Genomic DNA, 18,346 nt, shown 5'->3' with positions numbered 1-18,346 from the left:
TCTAGTTGTTTACGTGTTTTTGTTTTTTCCAAAGGACCAAACCAGCTATATGAGCGCAGAGGTGACGTATGATTACCTTCGACAATGCAACTTCTGAGCACAACTCGCAGAAAACGCGCAAGTGCACATCCGCCTGTCTTTCATTTTTTCAGTCATACGCATGCCTGAAGTTCCCCCCAAACAGCCGCAGCGTTTACTGTCAGCCCGCTGACATGTGAATGACACTTGAGGTAGACCATGAAATTGACAAACGACGTTTGCAGGGAAATCAGTGACGTCTGCGTGGTTTGAATCATATCTGACGATCAGTGTACAAATCAACAGCTTAACCAGCTAAACCGAGTACCAAAGCCCTAACAGATGGTGCGCCAGTGTCCACACACACACACACACAGCCAGGGTGTTCTCAAAGAGTGATGTGTCATCCTGTAGTAATGACACCGCAAATAAGACGAGATGGCTCAGACGCTGAATGTGCATCCCATTTACTCATTCGTTGTATTCATTATTCCTCTACTCCACGCAGCTTGTTTTGAGTGACTGAATATTTTGTTCCGCTCTGACATTCATTGAGCAAAACAGTGCGCAATGGTGCTGGGTGATATATTTAATGAAATGCAGTACATGATGCTTCTTGGGTGGTAGTTGACTACCAGAGACTTGGCCAGGCTGTGTATAAAATATCACCCTTAGTTGTAAAATACTGCCATCTAGTGGACATAAGTCTGCACAAATGTTTAATGCTGACGAAAATTCCATCCAAAGGCTTTTATTTTTTTATTTTATTGCCTTCTGCAATTCATCACTGTAACGCTAAAACTGAAACTTACTCACTGCTGCAGTAAAAATATGCAAATGTTTCCGCCTTAATTCTGGATAGAAATGCATAAAAGTCATGCTTGTTTTTAAGGTCTGAATTTAGGAATACACATTTTGCCTACAGAGCTGCCCATTACTTTTCATGGCACAGATTCAACAAGGTGCTGGAAACATTTCTCAGAAATTCTTGTCCATAACGTCATGATAGCATCACACAGTTGTTGCCAATTTGTCAGCTGCACATCCATGATGTAAATTGTCCATTCTATGGTGGCTATGAAGGCCACAGAAGATCACAGCGTTTATGTTCAAGAAACCAGTTGAGAATAAATGATGCTCACTTGGTAATAATGGGCCCAAAGTGTGCCAAGAAAATATCCCCCACATATTACACCACTATACCAACAGGCAGGATTATTCCATGCATTTATGTTGTTCACATTAAATTCTGATGTCCTGCTGAAATCAAGACTTGTCAGACAGGGCAGCATTTTCCACACTTCTAGTGTCCAATTCTGGTGTGATAAATTCTTTAATTAAAAATTATCAGCTATGGATATAAAATTATAAAATTATACCAGTTGGAGGGAGAGGGGTTGAGTTGGACATCAGTGAGCACCTTACCAAAGCTGAAAGGAGATGATTTATGCAGCAAAAAAGTATATAGTGGCGCTATAATGGCTATATTCAGTTTGGATTCTTGCCCTATGGTTATGTGATGTGCTGGGGGTGAAGGAAGCCTGAAAATTTTGAGAACCACTGTATTATATGGGACACACATAACAAGTGACAGATTTTCTTTCTGGCTTTTGATTTTGTCTTTGTAAATGTGAGCATATCCACATAAGAGTAGGACTTTTCTTCTTCGTCTTCTTTACTTTTTATGATTTCAGGCTTTGACAGTGATACTCCTGCCTCCTCAAGAGTGTTCTTGATTTGTTAAATGTTCTAAGGTTTTTTATCTTAATCATGGAAATAATTCTGTCATCATCCATCTGTGGTCTTTCGGGATTTTTGCTGTTACTGAGCTAGTGCACAATTTTTCTTCACACACCAGACTTTTTGCCATGTTTCTGATAGGTTTTTTTCTTTTCTTTTGTTTTTTTAGCCTAATTATGGTCTCCTTCGCTTGCATTAACTTCTGTTTGCACCTCATATTGAAAGTTTTGATGAAAAGATACCAAATAACTCACCTGCCCATTGCGCTGCTTATCAGTAACCTTGTACCCTGAAAAACAGCCTCTAAACATGGGGAACTATCTAAAACGAATGGCGGTTAATCCTAAACAGTCGATCCAATAATTTTGCTAAACTCTTTGAATTAAAGTTGAAGTCTTCACTTCAATCCCATATTGACTGTTTAAAATCCACCGTGGTGGTGCACAGAGAGATGTAAACCTACCACAAACCTACCTTTGGTCTCGTCTGTCTAAAGGACATTGTTCCTGAAGTCTTGTGGTTTGTTCAGGTGTAATTTTCCTAACCTAAGCTGTGCTGCCATGTTCTTTTCAGAGAGGAGAGGCTTTCTTCTGACAACCCCTCCGAACAGATCATACGTGATTAGTCTTTTTCTAACTGTCGTGCACTTTAACATTAAACATGTTAACTGAAACTTGAGGAATATTAGATGTAGCTCTTGGGTATTTTGCACTTTCTCTGAGGTTTGCATGTTCTGACCTTGAGATGAATTTGCTGATGATCAGTTAATCAGGTACATTTAATTAGCAGCACCTAGCTTCACTCTTTGCCTTATTTCCTATGGAAACAGTAAGGGTGTACTTAGTTTTTACATGACTGTATTTCTAGCTGAAGGGTCAAACAAGGTGAGCTGTTTGATAATCGATGTATCCTAAACCACAAAATAAACTGTAAGTACCTTACTTAAAATGAGAAAAGCTGGAAAAAAGGAAGGAAATGATGCAGTTTTATAGAATTTAAATTTCTGCAATTATTCAGTAACTGTCTCCTAAAACAAAATGGGTCATTGTCATGCTATTCTTCTTTTCTTTGTTTTTTTTCTCCCATTATAATCTGGAATGTTAAAATCCATACTGTGTTAATTATAATATACCTAGTTTGTGGCTAACATTAAACATTTGTGGAGTAACAGGATCAGAGAAGTTTCTAAGTGATATTCTGCTGATTTAAAGTGCATTTAAACAAATTGTGTCATGTGTGGAAATCAGGGCCACGGAGAGGAATTGCCTCCACATCACTGGGTGACTCACCACTCCTGCAGAATTCTTCTTCAACAGGTCTGTCCTTACTTACCTCAAGGAAAACATAGGTCCATATTAGTTAGTATTAGCAAAGCTTTACAGTATAGAGTAAGAGTTTGTTTTCTAAAAGTGTTAAAACTGCAATGAAATGTTTTGTCTTCTCTGAAATGTGTCCAGAGTATTGCTGGCACCATTGCAGAGTCAATATGAAACCAATGTGACAGAGAAGGACGTCCACAGAGCAAGACGAAGCTCTACACCTGCTGATGACTCAGTTTTGCCTCCAAACATCCTGAACGGCTCTCATCTGTCTTCTCTCAAAGCGCTTGCTCGTCCATGATAGTTCCTCTTCCTGTTCAGCTGCCTGAGGCTTTCTTGAGCAGCTCATCTTGGGCAGGCGTCTTGATGTATTCACAGGCGCTTTTTGTTACATCCTGGATTGTGGCTCCCTCTTTCCATTGCTTATAGATCCTAATACCTGGCTGTGACTCGCCTTTGTGCGTCTTTATCACGGTTCCCACTGGCTTCTGGGATACTCAGTTACTTGTAGTTGCCCTGTATATTCTGGCTCCTATCAACCGCTTCAGCCCGGATCACCTCCCCTCTCTTTGTAACCATTGAGCCACACCTAACTTATGTGAACGACATCACATTATCCTCACTTCAAATCTTTGTAAGGTGGATCAGTAAGTTCTCATTCATGCCATACTTGAGAAACTTACAATGAATTTCTTCAGTTCAATGAATAGTTTAAAATCATTTTTAGCAAATTCACCTGTGACATTTCTCTCTGCTTACTTTGACATTGTTTTTTTAAGAAAGAAAATTTGAGAAAAAATATACACTGATTATGTTTGTTCTCAAATTCCTGTTAGTATTATTTTAAGATAAAATTCATACAGCCAAAAAAAAACCTCATGAGCACAAAATTTGCACCCAGGTAAAACATTTATCCACAAGATGGCGGCAAAACAAAGACTATCTCGACTGACCTGAGCAGCGTGTCCCCTTTACTGCAAGTCATTGGCCTGCTCACATTCAACTCATGTCCTCTGTCTCTATTGAATAAATCCACTCCAACCCCCATAAAAACTCAATTTTTATATTGTGTTTGGAAGAAGAGAAATAAGAAAAACTCCAAAGTTTCTTATTACATGATTAAAAAAAACGAAAATAAAATCACAAGAAGAAATGTTGCAGGATAACTGTGTACTTTCAGAGGAAAAATACTTTTAAAGACCAGCTGCGTTCAGAGTGCAGAAAGAGTGAAGTCTCATTGTTTATCACTGGGTTTATTATTACTAGAAAAAGCATCATGTTCTCGTGAAATGAGTGACCTGACTTGAGTCAGTAAGCTGGAATGAAAAGCTGTTGATTTCTTTCATTTTTAAGAAAATGTGTTGAAGAGTTACAGTGAGGCATGTAAAAAGAAGAGTAAATAAACAGGCTTATTTTCAATATCTAATAACCAGATGCACACATTTGTCTATCCAGGTATGCTTTTACTGCATTTGCAGCGTGTTTGGCATCCGTTTCCTGCTGAAACATGAAGCTGTTGCCAATCAGATGTTTTCTAAATTGTATTGAATGGTGGATCAAAATCTGATGGTACTTTCCTTTTTTCATAATTCCATTATTTTGACAAGACCCCCATGACAGAGCCTCCACTGTATTTTACTGGTGCCCTTGGTCCTCTGACCTCCTCCATGCATACTGATGATGATTTGACAAAAAAAACAAAAACAAAAAAACCTCTCAAATATGGCTTCATCATCCGTAAAGCATGTTGCACTGATTTTCAGTGCAGTTCTTGTGCAATTTGGCATTTGTTTTTTTCTTATCTCTCATTGGCATGACTTTCAACTGCTTTTAATCTGTTGTAGATATTTTTAGATGTTCAGCGTCTTCTTCGGTCCTTCGCCTTTCCAGTTTCCTCAGACTAATCAAACTGTGTTATCACTGCCATTTTAGAAATTTAGAAAGGCTGATGACGGATGGCTCAAGACTTCTGCACAGAACTTTATCTGGAAATGAGGTTTCTTTCAACAATATGTAAAAAGTTTTTCAAGGGTGATAACAGTGCCATTTCTTGTTTTGAATTTTGCTTTGGACTTCATGTTATTGCAGTTCGCCTGTGTCTCTGTGTCTCTCTCTCTGGTCAAAGTGGGCTTCCTGACCCCGAGTCTCTCCTTTTATGGTTTGAAAAGGTCAGTAGACTGACTCCAGCATACACAACAAACGTAGTGTGGGAACTGTCCAAAGTGTTGAAATGTACGCCTTGAATTTGCTGGAAGAGAAATGTTGGTGGTTGTGCTATAAGCATAAAAAGTAACAGTATTGTGTGTATTTTGTACATAACAGGTTTTAACTAAAAAACACTTAAAGCTGTACTGTTCAGTTACACTGCAAAGACATGACGAAGCAAGTGCACCACCCACCTAATCAGTGTTCAGCTAGTCTAAAGGTCAAAGGCTGAAACCTCTGCATTGATTTTGGTCCAACTTTATAGTTTATTATCCATCAGTAAACAATCTCACACAAACTCAGCAGATGAAGTTATTCCATTTGGATTTCAGTTAATGAACTCAATGGCATTTTAGGATGACGGCACCTTTTAATTTGAGGAACAAACGTGGGTGGATTAAAGGATTAGTCTGAAGTACTCATGAGCTTGTTGAAGTAGAGAGGAGTTTGAGTGTGAAAGTCATTTTTTGATCTCATAATGAAGTCAAATATTTCCAGAAATGGGCTGTTTTATCAAATGTGGGTCAGACAAATAAACTTTTGTGCTCTCTGTCATTTCTTTTTTTCCACTTAGATAAGAATTTATGACTCTGGAGAGAAGTCGAGACTGTTTTCCATGTGAATAGTGGGAATAAAGAAAGTGAAGTCTACACCCTGAGGTTTAAATATCCACCATTTACCCCACAATACTTCTAAGAAATTCTTAGAAAATAAAAAAAAACTGTACTATTTTTCCCCTTTCATCCCCTCTGACTGCTGTTAAATGATATTCTAGGATAATTGGTAGTAATGTATTTCCAATATGTATTTCTGTCTAGTTATCCATTAAAGATTAACTTCATTATCAAGCCACTGTCGTTTGGTTAATGACGGTTAGCCACGCCCACTAAAAGGATCAGCCAATACAAATGCGAGTAGATCCCCCCCACCCTCCTCCTCACACACACACACCCCCTTCCCGCTGATGACCGTGAACAAGTTTCACCGGTTCACCCTCCGGCAATGGATTGACGATTCATGTAAATAAAACAGATCGACGCAGCTTAAATTGCGCAAGGATGGCGGACGAGGAGTCACTGAAGGACACGCTACCGGACGAGGAGAGGGAGTTTCAGAAGGCTATAGCGAAAATTGGAGGTAGCGAGAGGATTTATTTGGTGAGTGATGTCTGCAGAAGTAAAGATTTGGACGGAGATGACGCCAAAATATTGCAGGAGTTCGTACGCGACATGTTTCACGACGGCAGTCTGGTGGCAAACGGTCATGGTGGCCCCCAGTCAAGTCCGACGAGCGATCATGGCGGTAAAGCAAGTACAAACCACGTTTCCAGCGAGGCGGAGACTGGAAAGGGCAATGAAAATTATCTAACAGCGAGGCCCAAGGACTTGGAATTGGGAGAGGACAGAGAGAAAAAGAGACGACCAGCGGGTAGTAGCAATGCTCAGAGGACAGCAACGAGGAGGGCGAACAGTCACAGCCTGAAGCGAGCGATAGACTCCCCTGTCATCATATTCATCTTCAGACAGACTTTCATCGGCCGAGCTCCAAACGAGGTGTGCTTAAAAGAGATCCTCAAGGATGTAAAGGCACGCACGAAACGCGCTACAATCGCTCGGCCAGCTCTGATTGGATTAATCCACACAACCGACGAGAGCGCCGAGACGCGCCGGTGCGCCCAGCTTCTGGAGCGTCTGATCCGCTCGGTGTTCCACAACCATGCATCAGAGGCGATATGGGTCGGCTGCTTCATCCCGAAGACAGACACCCTAATGCTCAGCATCAAGAAAAACGTCTGCAGAGTTATACATTCATCTCAAGCAGCAGGTGTACACACATTCCACTTGTAGCAAAACCTCAGAAAAGCTTATTTATTTCATGCAGTGTGTAGGAAAAAAAATGTTTTAGTGTGACCATCTGCAACAACCGCACACACCCATGTCAGCAGGACACATGCTTGTAAACATGGAGTTTGAACCCTGGCACATTTAACCAGGCCAGCATGGGAATATTGTACAATGTACAGCATATTAGATCAGCAAGAGGCAAACAGCATAATTTGTCCAAGATATAATATGTTAACTATTATACCGAAGCCTCCACTACTCATAATATGCTCACCAATGAGCACTACTTCAATTCAAGTCCATACAGGACATACTTTAATGTACTTTAATGAGAGAGCTCACTCTTGTGTAGGCCACTTCATGACACTCACAAGACCACACTGCACACATTTTTCTTCCCAGGCAGGGCTGCAAAGGCCAGGAAACAATGGGAGCATTCACAAAACGGTCGCCCCCTTAGAAAAGCTGCCACATTGTTAAACGCTTCTTATCGCCTTTCAGATAATACTAGGGATGAAGGGAACCCAGTTTTCTGGCCATTGCAACGTTGGTTCAGCCACAGGAGAAGAGAAGACCGAGGTTCAAGCAGCGAGCAAAGAGGTAGCTGCAAAGTAACTTCAGCAGAGAAATGCCTGAACTGCACCACAGTCCTGCAGTCACTTATTTTCACTGCAAGCTCACAAGTTGTCTTTTTTCAGGTGACGCTGAAAGTGCAGAAGAGGGCATCCCTCTGAAAGCCTGTGCCTTGTCTACTGGACCAACTCTGAATGGAGATCCATCTGGAGGAGACGGCTAATGTAACCTGTGTGCTTTTTAGACTGTGAAAAGAGAAGCTGACCTCAGTGCTTTGCTACAGTGTTACAATTTTTCTTTGTGATGCTCAGGGACCCACTTCTTATGAGCCAGCATACTTCTTGTCACGTCAAAGCCACCTAAACACTGTCAGGTTTGAAACATGCATTAGTTTGTTACGTGTTGAGAAAGCGTTAGACGGCTTACAGCATAAGTACTCTTATAAAATGATACAGGACTTGATTCCTGGCTCACTGTTTGTCAGGGAACTTGTGTATATCAAATACAGGGAATTAAAGAACAAAATCAACTGACATGATAAAAGCCTTAAAATGTGAAATCTCGCACAGTTTACCTGAATCCAGGTCACGTTCTCGCCTAGAAGCACTGCACTAATTTTCCGGAAAACCGTATTAATTGGATAACAGGGACCCTGGGTGCTTTACTTAAGATTTTATTTTTCATTTTCATTAGGATTTTGTGTCTTAGAGACAACTTTTAGGACCACCAATATTTGTAACGAGATTTATGTCACTTGTATTTATGTAGCCTACTGACTTATTCATCCCTTTAAATAAACATCATTGGACTTGCCTGAGTGTTCAGCTTTGTTTTAAAACACATACTCCTTGCCTATTCTTTCAATAAAGTAAAAACTGCCTGGGTGACAACTAGTAGTCATCGAAAGCTGTATTGTCATACAACTTTGCATGAAAAACACGCCGCCCCTTGGCTTCCACGATCTTCATTTAATGGCCAGATGTGCTAATTTACTGTTTGTAAGCGACCTGCCTTGTCTTGACAGAAACGTAGAAGATAGTGATGTGTCGGTCGCGAATGAAACGGCTCTTAGAGCCGCCTCTTTGAAGTGAACGACATGAGCCAACTCCTTATTGGGAACCGTGGGGTTTGTTTTTTTTTCTTTCTCTCACCCTCTCTCTCGCACTTTTTCTCCACTCCACTCCGCACACGAGCCTTGTGCAGTTGCAGATGATAAAGGATTCAGAAAGTTTATTCATGCAGGCCCATAAGACAGAGAATGTGTATCTTCTTTTTGTTTTCATATTTTAATTTATATTTAATTGTGTTGTGGTTTGCAGTGTTTTGTGTTGTTTCACTTTAAAATTGTTTAAAAGGAAAAAGCTGAAAATTTAAATAGTTAAAAGTTGAAATCCTTTACAATAGTAATTCCTTTTGTGCATAATTTTATATTATGGTTAATAATAAATTAATTAAAGCAACAAAACAACCTGAAGAGTCGGTTGGGAGCCGAAAGCACCGGATCTTTTTAGTGAGTAGAGCCGAAAGAGCCGGTTCTCTAAAAAGAGTCGGAAATCCCAACACTAGTAGAAGAGCTGCTGGGCTGGCAGGTCGCCATTTGAGGTGCCAGTGTAAAAATCGGATACATTCAACTACATTTACAAATTCCCCACATTTTTTCAAATAATATTTACGTTATCTTTATGTTAATTAGTTATAAAACTGGAATATGTTGGTCCAACTGATGAATCCAGCGTGAATTGTATAGATTTTTTTACGTTTTTAATCAGGCATAGTTACAGCTGGCCAACCCGAGGGTCCTTCAGACAGGGACTTGCGGTGTTGAACAAAAAGAAGTTAGCAGCGGCTGCGTTCAGTTCGGTGGTTAAACATATCCAAATATTGCAAATCTTTTCTTTAACTTCTCACAAATCACACGAAATTTCGCCGTCACACTAGGATACGCGGGACCGAGGAGGGACCGAAGAGCCAATCATGATAACATCTGCCGGTAAGTAGTTAAAGGTAGCTTTATTTTGTTAGCCGTTGCCATTGATTTAGCTGAGTCACACGGCTAGTACTTGGCAGCCCACCATAGACCGTTGATCACATATAAAATTACTAAAGTAGTTATAGTAAGGAGAAACACATTTCATTGTGGATTTCCCGTGCTTCAGAAATGGTTTTAATCACTACAAGGCTGTTTAAATGGAGGAAGCGGAAATAAATTACAGTAATGGCAACAGCATGGATCTTTATAGATAAACATGTTCATTTTTGCTTTCATCTGAGACGTAATTTCCGATGACGTTATGTGTTTGAATACATCCTAAATGCTGCTGTCATCTTAGTATTGCTATAAACAATCTTCAAATTGCCAGATTTTGGGCTAACATTATATTTGATCCTCAATAAGCTTCTGTATCTCCTCAGACCGTATTGTAATGTAATGTATTCTTAGAATGTATTGTCTTTGATTTGCAAATGTATTTAGTATTTGAAATGACCGTTGGATCAAAAGAAAAGTATTTGGATTTTATGAAGTAAACATCCATTTAATAATTTCTTTTGTTTTCTAGCTGGAATTATTTCTCTCCTTGATGAGGATGAGCCCCAGCTTAAGGTAAGAGTTGGCTGTAGGGTAGTCAATTGAATATTCGGGTAACGGGAGATTTTCATGTCTTGTTATCTCACCACAAGAGATACAGTTGCAGAGATAAAGTCTCTTGACTTTTATGAATTGTCAGTGTGGCCCATCAAGTTTTGGTCAATGTTTTAATTTTCTACGTGACATAAATGTAAACTCATTTGGTGTATGCAGTATTACATAAAAGTGAATACAAAGATGAATATTTAAACAACACGTCTGTTTTTCTTGCAGGAGTTTGCTCTGCACAAGCTAGATGCCATTGTGAATGACTTTTGGGCTGAGATTTCAGGATCCGTGGATAAGATGTAAGTAGCGAAGAGCTTATATTATAGTTATTACAGTACTGTAACATAAGTCAGCAGGAACTTAAGCTCATTGTTTATTTCTATGTCTGTTGTAGGGTTAAAGATTTAACTGACTTTCCCTGTAAATGCTGAGACACTGGCATCAGTATTTACTCTCCCTCAAAGCTCCCTCATAGTTCAGTAATAAATGCAGAACTGAATGATTTTGATCATCTCTGATCTGATCTACAATTTACTCAATGGTGATTAGAAAAATGGCTCCTGACAGTTTTGTTTTATGTAACTTGTTGTTGTCTCCTCACAGTGAAGTCCTATATGAGGATGAGTCTTTCCGGAGTAGAGAATTTGCAGCCTTGGTGGCCTCCAAGGTTTTCTACCATCTTGGAGCCTTTGAAGAGTCTCTAAATTATGCTCTTGGTGCAGGAGATCTTTTCAGTGTCACAGATGACTCAGAATATGTGGAGACCATCATTGGTGAGTGGGGGGGGGGACTTCTTCTCTTCTTACCAGTGCAAAGTAAAATAAAGATGTAATGTTGGACGTAAGGTTTATCCTCCGTTGCTTTCTAATGAAAAGTATGTATGAAATAAATATATTTACCTACATAACTTGTTATTTTTGTGGATGCAGCCAAATGCATCGACCATTACACCAAGCTGCGGGTGGAGAATACCGAGCTGCCAGAGGGCGAAGAGAAGAAAACCATAGACCCCCGTCTCGAGGGCATTGTCAACAAGATGTTCCTGCGTTGCCTTGACGATCACAAGTATAAACAGGCCATTGGCATCGCCCTGGAAACAAGACGTCTGGACATGTTTGAGAAAACCATCTTAGAATCAGTCAGTGCAGTTTTCTGCTAACTTGAGATTATTTTGGATCTTTATAACAAGTTTTAATAAGATTTACGCTTTGGTTACTGCTGTTGATTGTTCAAGGTTATTAACGTTTCATCTTAAGAATTTCTTTCTTTTCACTTCCCTTCCAGAATGATGTGAGTGGCCTCCTTGCCTACAGCTTGAAGGTGTGCATGTCCCTGATGCAGAACAAGAAGTTCCGTAACGACGTGCTGAGGGTGCTGGTCAAACTCTACATGAACCTGGAAAAACCCGATTTCATCAATGTCTGTCAGGTAACAAATGAATTGTTCAAACACCTGAGCCAAGGAAACTGGCGCGGGTGATCGTGCTTTCACTTCTTTTTTTCCCCCTCCAATGTTTTATCCATTGATTTGTTGTTTGTGACAGCATACACAAACACAGAAAAGAAATAAAAGGCTTTCAGGCACGAAAACATACGGAGGGAATTTAAGACAGTGCGACTCTCGAAGTTCTCAAACATGAAGAAAACCTGTCAAGAATATAACAAAAATATATTAAAAACATTTTTGCATCTTATGGGGCCGAGAAAAAAGTAAAGATCACAGCTTGTAAGAGATAATATGGTATTATTGAAGAAAAGGCCCTCATCTCCTATTAAATCTCCCCTGAATATCTGGTTTACACATGCATAATTCTTCCAGTTGTAGAAAAGATAACATCCTTAATCTAGTTTCGTAGAAGAGGTAGACTTCCAATTTATATGTTTCTTGGCAAGCATAATTCCTTCATACAGATGAATCTGGATGCCAGGTGAAAACCCAAGGGTTTCTACGGAGCATCCAAAGATTGCCAAGTTATGGTTAGGTTTAATGTCTCTGGAGAAGGCTGCTGAAAGCCACTAAAATGACGTTATGAAAAATGAAAACTCCAAATGATAAGATCAAAATTTATATGTAATCACAATCTTCATGATTCCAGAGAGTTTTTTTGCTATAAAGTTCACTTTATAGCAAAAAAACAACAGTAAATGATGAGCGTTCTCTCTAGCTGGTATAATAAGAGGAAAAAGGTGCCCATTATAGCAGGTATTTTTTGTTAGATAAGAATCTCTAACGATCAGTCAACCAAGCCAACATCTGCCCTGAGTCATGCTCAGAGTTATTTGTGTGATTTTTAAAATAGTTGATAGTACTGCTGTATGTTGATCACATGTACAGCTTTAATTTAATAGATTTTCCCAAACTATTTCAAACTAACATCCCTCTCCACTTATCTCTCTCTCTCCCCACTCCAGTGCCTGATATTCCTGGATGATCCGCAGGCTGTGAGTGATATCCTGGAGAAGCTGGTGAAGGAGGACAACCTGCTAATGGCCTACCAGATCTGTTTTGACCTCTATGAGAGTGCCAGCCAGCAGTTTCTGTCCTCTGTCATTCAGAACCTGCGTACCGTTGGGACACCTATTCCTGCAGTCCCTGGTTCCACAAATACAGGCACTGTGCCCACGCCAGACAAAGAGAGGTAGGCAGGGACAAAGAGTGACTAATTCTGAAGCACTTTGTCTTGGTTCATGTTTATAGGTCTTGGGCTTTTTCAGAGATAGTGGCTCTGATTTAAGGCATTTCTCTGCAGAAGAGTTATTTTAAAATGCTGTATTGTGGGAAAACCTTTTGACCCTTTGTCAGTGAGAATAAAGCCCACTAAGTTTCTGGTGGGCATCTTAAACCTTCTGAAATGAACCAAACTAAAGTAAAGAAATACAAAAGATTGAGTTTGAATTGAGTCTAATACACACACATCTTACAGACTGAAACTTGTCTCTTGTATGTTTTATAGTGATGCAATGGAGACCGATGACAAAGCTGGCAGCTCACCTGCTGGAAAGCCTGCAGAAACGGTTAGCAGTTTGGATTTTTGGGGGTTTTAACTGCAGTATATCTTTGATAACTGGAGCCTGCACAACAAAGCATGTTCACCATAATCAGTACAGCTTTGTCATGTGATCAAGGCTAACAATCACAGTCACGCTAAGCAGTTTGTATACATGCACATAAAACTGGTTGCGTTGGCATCATCTGGAAAAGTCTAGAGCCACACGGTTCTCACAGGAATAACAAAAAGTAATCCTGAAACTTGATGAGGAATTCTAAAATATACTGCGAGTTAAAAGGAGTTTATTAGAGTCAGAATCAGAATCGTGTTTGCCAAGTGTATATATAGCAGTGTAGTCTAGTTAAGCATTCAAAGTCGAGAAGAAAAGTTCAAAGAAAAAATGCAGATTGCACATCATTAGTACTACCTTACTAAATATCAATACTAACTCAGTGTGGCCTTTAGCTGCAGTCTTGATAGTGTTATTGAATGCTGGGAGGGAGGAATGAATATAAAACTTCAAGTTAAAGTTGAAAGTAGAAAGAAGAAAATCAATTGAACAGTAGTTTTGGGGGGGTTTTTGGGGGAGGGGGGTTAAATAAATACACTCTGATTTGCTGCCTTTAATATATCCTGTCACATTGTCCTTCTGTCTTTTTACAGAAAGATGAGTCCAAAGACCAGAATGCAAAGATGATCAAGATCCTGAGTGGGGAGATGGCCATTGAGCTTCACCTACAATTCTTAATTCGAAATAACAATACAGATCTAATGATTCTGAAAAACACAAAGGTAACGTTCGCTGCCAGTGTAATGTGCAGTTTTGAAGAAGATTGTTTACAACCAGATGAACTGCATTTTGCTTGAGGTCACTTAATGTGCCGTAGCGACCACTTCCTGAAACTCCCTGATTTTTGTGCCTCCTTTTACTCCAGGACGCGGTTCGAAATTCAGTGTGCCACACAGCTACGGTTATAGCCAACTCCTTCATGCACACAGGAACCACAAGTGACCAGTTCCTCAGGTAACTGTGCTGGGAGGATGATAAAACACTGAAAAGATTACAGAGGGATATTGATAAACGTGTTGTTTTCGAGTGACTATAACCCCAGTGTTTTTTGTTCTTGTAGAGAAAACTTAGAATGGCTGGCAAGAGCAACAAACTGGGCAAAATTCACAGCGACAGCAAGTCTGGGTGTCATCCACAAGGTAGAGTTCTGGCACAATGATGGTAATACTAAGAAAACCAGAAAGGATTTTGTTCTAATGTTATGCTTTTCTAATCTTACTGCCTGCTCAGAATGTTTTAGACAAAGATTAAAATGTTTCTAATGTTCAAAATGTTGAAAATGCTTTCTTTCAGGGTCATGAAAAAGAGGCGCTCCAGTTAATGGCCACCTACTTGCCCAAAGATACCTCCCCTGGGTCTGCCTACCAGGAAGGAGGCGGGCTGTATGCCCTGGGCCTCATTCATGCCAACCATGGCGGGGACATCATTGACTACCTGCTCAGTCAACTCAAGAACGCCAGCAATGATGTGAGTTTTTAGGTTTGGTTTCATGCTTGGTTGTCAGATAAATGTTACACTTGTGCCCCAGCTAAAGCTTTTTAGAGAGCAGGAGCTAGTTTAAGTCTCTGTGTCAGTTTTATGCTCTCACTGATGGTGTGCTTTCTGTTCCACGGTCACAGATTGTCCGTCATGGCGGTGCTCTTGGCCTGGGCTTGGCTGCATTGGGCACGGCTAGGCAGGATGTCTACGATCTGCTCAAGTCGAACCTCTACCAGGATGATGCTGTCACTGGTACGTAGGCCCTGTCAGTGAAGGGGCTTTTTGAATTTTAAAGCCCCAGTTTGCTTTTTACTGTTCTGCTTACTAATAATAATGTTTCTACAAATATGACAAAGAAGGATTTGGTTTTTTATTTTTGTTTGTTTTGAGCATCTTTGCTACGTCCCTTATTAGAGTAGAACTTTCAGACGTTTTAAATATGTGTTTTGTTATGTTTTTTAATTGTATGTGGACCAAAAAAAAGCAGGGTTTTTTGTTTGTTTTTAATCCTGTGTGATGTGTTATGGAATTTTAATTAACAAAGCCTACAGACACAGTGAGCAGTAGGCCAACAACTTTTAATAATAAACACAAGCATGCTTGGAGAGAGCTGCCATCATGGGGCACTGACAGCAGTCTCTCTACCAATGAACAGCACAGCCCTGGTTTAAATACAGTCAGACAAAAGTACTTTCACAGCTGTTAACCCTCTCCAGAATGTGGGAGATTTTTTATAACCTTATCTCTTCTTACCGTGATTGCCCCTTGTCTCTTCCCCCATCCTCAAAAACACAGAACAAAAGGCTTCACACCTGTGGAATTTCCCCCGCTTTGTCACCCCCTTTCTCAGAGGCCTAGCTGTGTGTGTGCAATAAAGTTAGAGCTGAATGCTCTTCCACATGTTTATTGTTTATTTTTTCTGCTTCTGCGACCTCCCAGGTGAAGCTGCAGGGTTGGCTCTTGGTCTCGTCATGCTGGGCTCCAAGTCGGCTCAGGCGATCGAGGACATGGTGGGCTACGCTCAGGAGACGCAGCACGAGAAGATCTTGCGTGGCCTGGCAGTAGGAATTGCCATGGTCATGTATGGACGTATGGAGGAGGCTGATGCCCTCATTGAAAGCCTCTGTAGAGACAAGGTATGACTAAAAAACACTCAAAAATCAAATTATGTACACCATCAGGTTGAAACTTCTGTCAAAAAAGTGACAATTGTCTTTGCCATAGGGTCAACTTACCAATATCTAGAAAATAATAGAAGTTTGATTCTTTAATGGAAAGAATCTCAGTCTGCTTCATAAAGGTCACTACTCTCCGTAAAGCTCACAATTCACTGTGCCGATATTTGATGTATCAAATCCCGTCTGCACTTACTGAACCTCAGGTTGTGTGTATTTCCCATCACATGTGAGACTCTTCCTCTGTACTTTGTGCCAAGATCTAGATGTGGGAAATTACTCAAATTATGTTGATCTTAGTTGTGTATCCAGACACAGTCTTAAAGCTCTGCTTTCTTTCACTGTCTACGGTAGGACCCCATCCTGCGGCGCTCTGGTATGTACACTGTGGCAATGGCATACTGTGGCTCTGGGAACAACAAGGCCATCCGACGCCTGCTACATGTCGCTGTGAGTGCTTCCTTTTTTCCTTCTTTACAACACTGTCACTGAAGGGAGTGCAGGTTTATAATGATGGCACTGAAGCGGATGGAAGATCCACTAATGGCCGGCCTCATAATAGCTGCTAGTCATAATATTGTCAAAAGTATGATTGTTTATTTTCTCCCTTAATCTGTCTTTTTTTTCAAAGCTTTAGTAGCTGCTGTTATTAAACTAGTGCCAGTTATTTAAAGCACTGTATTCTTTCAGGGATGATCTTGCAAAACTCTTTGCTAACAGAAATCACTGCAGAGGTGTGAACCACTTTTGTCCTGCAGGTGGCACTTGGTGCTAACTGAATTTATTAGACAGCTTAATAGTAGAGCATATTTCTTTTACTCTGAGTAGTAGGGGATGTGCATTTTTAAGATTAAATCAAGTCCCGTTTAATTGACTGCCTTTCTTTTGTCTATTAAGGTGAGTGATGTGAATGATGATGTCAGACGGGCTGCTGTCGAGTCCATTGGCTTCATCTTGTTCAGGTAAGCCAGACCCCATTCTTTAAACTATGAACGCTCTGTTTTGGTTTTTTCCGCATGCACCAAAGGCCTTTCTCTTTAAAACCTCAATACTTGTGCCAAAATTCCAGCTTTATGCAAAACACAACCTTTGAACAAAGACATACTTATTTGAGCAGATCAAATCATGCATCTGGTAAAAGGAAGGTATTCTGAAGGGTTTTCTAAATATCATTGTTATTACAAATGATGCTTCTTTATGTTAATCTTTTGAAGAGTTTTAAAAAAAGTTATATAATGACAACCAACCAGTGCTCAGTTTGCTGTCCGTCCGTTTATTTTAAACAGTTGCACAGTTATCTTTGTTTGCTGAGGGGAGGTAGAATTAAAGCTAGATGGTTTATGGTTGTTGATTTCAGTGTGTGTCACATCTGCCGCTAACTGGCTGTCTATCTTAAACGCAGCTGGCACACGAACAACAACCTCCACAAAGAGGCACGTGCATTATAGTAGAAACTCAGTGTGATTTTAGATGCTTGTTATATGTAAATTAATAAATAAAAATCATTACCTTAAAAAAAGACTTGCAGAATGCTTACGGCAAAAGAAAATGGCACAACTATAGCCATCCGTATTAAGGTTAATAGCATTAGCTGCCACAGTAACTTTATAAAGCCGATACCTGTGGATACTCTGGTGTCCCCCACAAACTAGAAGGAGAACAGGGAGTTTACCAGTTTTTCCATCATTACAAGCAGCTGATCTCTTGGTTACTTGTGGGAGTTTTATTTAGCTTTACTACAGTTAGCTTGTTTGGGATTTTAACTTGTGAAGTGAAGTGTTGTTGGTTGATTGGCTAACACAAAAGTGTTAATGTAGCAGCTGGCAAATGAATGAAACCAGTGAATGTCATTTCCATGCAGATGTCCTGGAGCTTAGTTGGCTTTAACCAGTCAGGTTCTTGTTATTCACTACGTCACTACTGACACAGAAACAGTTTGGTTTTCTTTCTTTTTTGCTTCAGTTTTCCTGGCTGACCTTGTGTTTTTTATATTTTGTGTAATGAGTTGTCAAAATTTAGTTTAGTAGTAGTTACTGGTCTTCATGAATGATGTTCCTCTGTCAGACAATGACACCACTGAGGTCCTTATCACTTTAACTGTCTTCTCCAGTTATTTACAGGCATTTATCCCACTAACATCAGTGTTTACCCACCATAGAGCAGGGCTCGTGCTAAACAGACTGCCTGGCCACTTCACAAACATCAGGGTGTGCATTTTTAAGCCCAAAAAGGCCATGTGATATCCTGTGATCAATCGGCCGCTACATAAACCTTGTGTAAATTTTCTCTGTGTTTAGAA

General features: G+C 40.1%; 2 protein-coding genes across 2 annotated transcripts in view; both read left to right on the top strand.

Annotated features, from left to right (window-relative positions):
- Window positions 1–6,219: 6,219 nt before the first annotated feature.
- LOC113037627 (uncharacterized) lies at window positions 6,220–8,512 on the top strand. Its single transcript, XM_026194897.2, has 3 exons — window positions 6,220–7,106; window positions 7,628–7,726; window positions 7,825–8,512. The coding sequence occupies exons 1-3, from the start codon at window positions 6,341–6,343 to the stop codon at window positions 7,920–7,922; spliced, it is 963 nt and encodes a 320-aa protein (XP_026050682.1). The 5' UTR covers window positions 6,220–6,340; the 3' UTR covers window positions 7,923–8,512.
- A 990-nt stretch (window positions 8,513–9,502) lies between these two features.
- psmd1 (proteasome 26S subunit, non-ATPase 1) overlaps window positions 9,503–18,346 on the top strand; it is a 36,795-nt gene continuing 27,951 nt past the window's right edge. The window contains exons 1-16 of the mRNA XM_026194258.2: window positions 9,503–9,689; window positions 10,258–10,301; window positions 10,560–10,633; window positions 10,938–11,107; window positions 11,264–11,472; window positions 11,619–11,762; window positions 12,746–12,972; window positions 13,288–13,348; window positions 13,987–14,115; window positions 14,259–14,347; window positions 14,454–14,532; window positions 14,687–14,860; window positions 15,013–15,124; window positions 15,812–16,008; window positions 16,402–16,497; window positions 16,945–17,009. Of these exons, the coding sequence (XP_026050043.1) occupies window positions 9,674–9,689; window positions 10,258–10,301; window positions 10,560–10,633; window positions 10,938–11,107; window positions 11,264–11,472; window positions 11,619–11,762; window positions 12,746–12,972; window positions 13,288–13,348; window positions 13,987–14,115; window positions 14,259–14,347; window positions 14,454–14,532; window positions 14,687–14,860; window positions 15,013–15,124; window positions 15,812–16,008; window positions 16,402–16,497; window positions 16,945–17,009 (1,886 nt within the window). The 5' untranslated portion in view covers window positions 9,503–9,673. The remainder of the gene's footprint in view (window positions 9,690–10,257; window positions 10,302–10,559; window positions 10,634–10,937; window positions 11,108–11,263; window positions 11,473–11,618; window positions 11,763–12,745; window positions 12,973–13,287; window positions 13,349–13,986; window positions 14,116–14,258; window positions 14,348–14,453; window positions 14,533–14,686; window positions 14,861–15,012; window positions 15,125–15,811; window positions 16,009–16,401; window positions 16,498–16,944; window positions 17,010–18,346) is intronic.

This window comes from Astatotilapia calliptera, chromosome 15, assembly GCF_964374335.1.
Source record: "Astatotilapia calliptera chromosome 15, fAstCal68.1, whole genome shotgun sequence".
Lineage (NCBI taxonomy): Eukaryota > Metazoa > Chordata > Actinopteri > Cichliformes > Cichlidae > Astatotilapia > Astatotilapia calliptera.
Note: the sequence above shows the minus strand (reverse complement) of the source record. Positions and strands in the feature narration are given on the sequence as shown.

What these genes read in the sequence shown, in the direction of transcription:
- LOC113037627 (XM_026194897.2), top strand. Translation starts at nt 6,341, where the DNA reads ATGGCGGACGAGGAGTCACTGAAGGACACGCTACCGGACGAGGAGAGG. An exon ending in ACATTCATCTCAAGCAGCAG is followed by an intron (nt 7,107 to 7,627) that starts GTGTACACACAT and finishes ATCGCCTTTCAG; the next exon opens with ATAATACTAGGGATGAAGGG. An exon ending in TTCAAGCAGCGAGCAAAGAG is followed by an intron (nt 7,727 to 7,824) that starts GTAGCTGCAAAG and finishes GTCTTTTTTCAG; the next exon opens with GTGACGCTGAAAGTGCAGAA.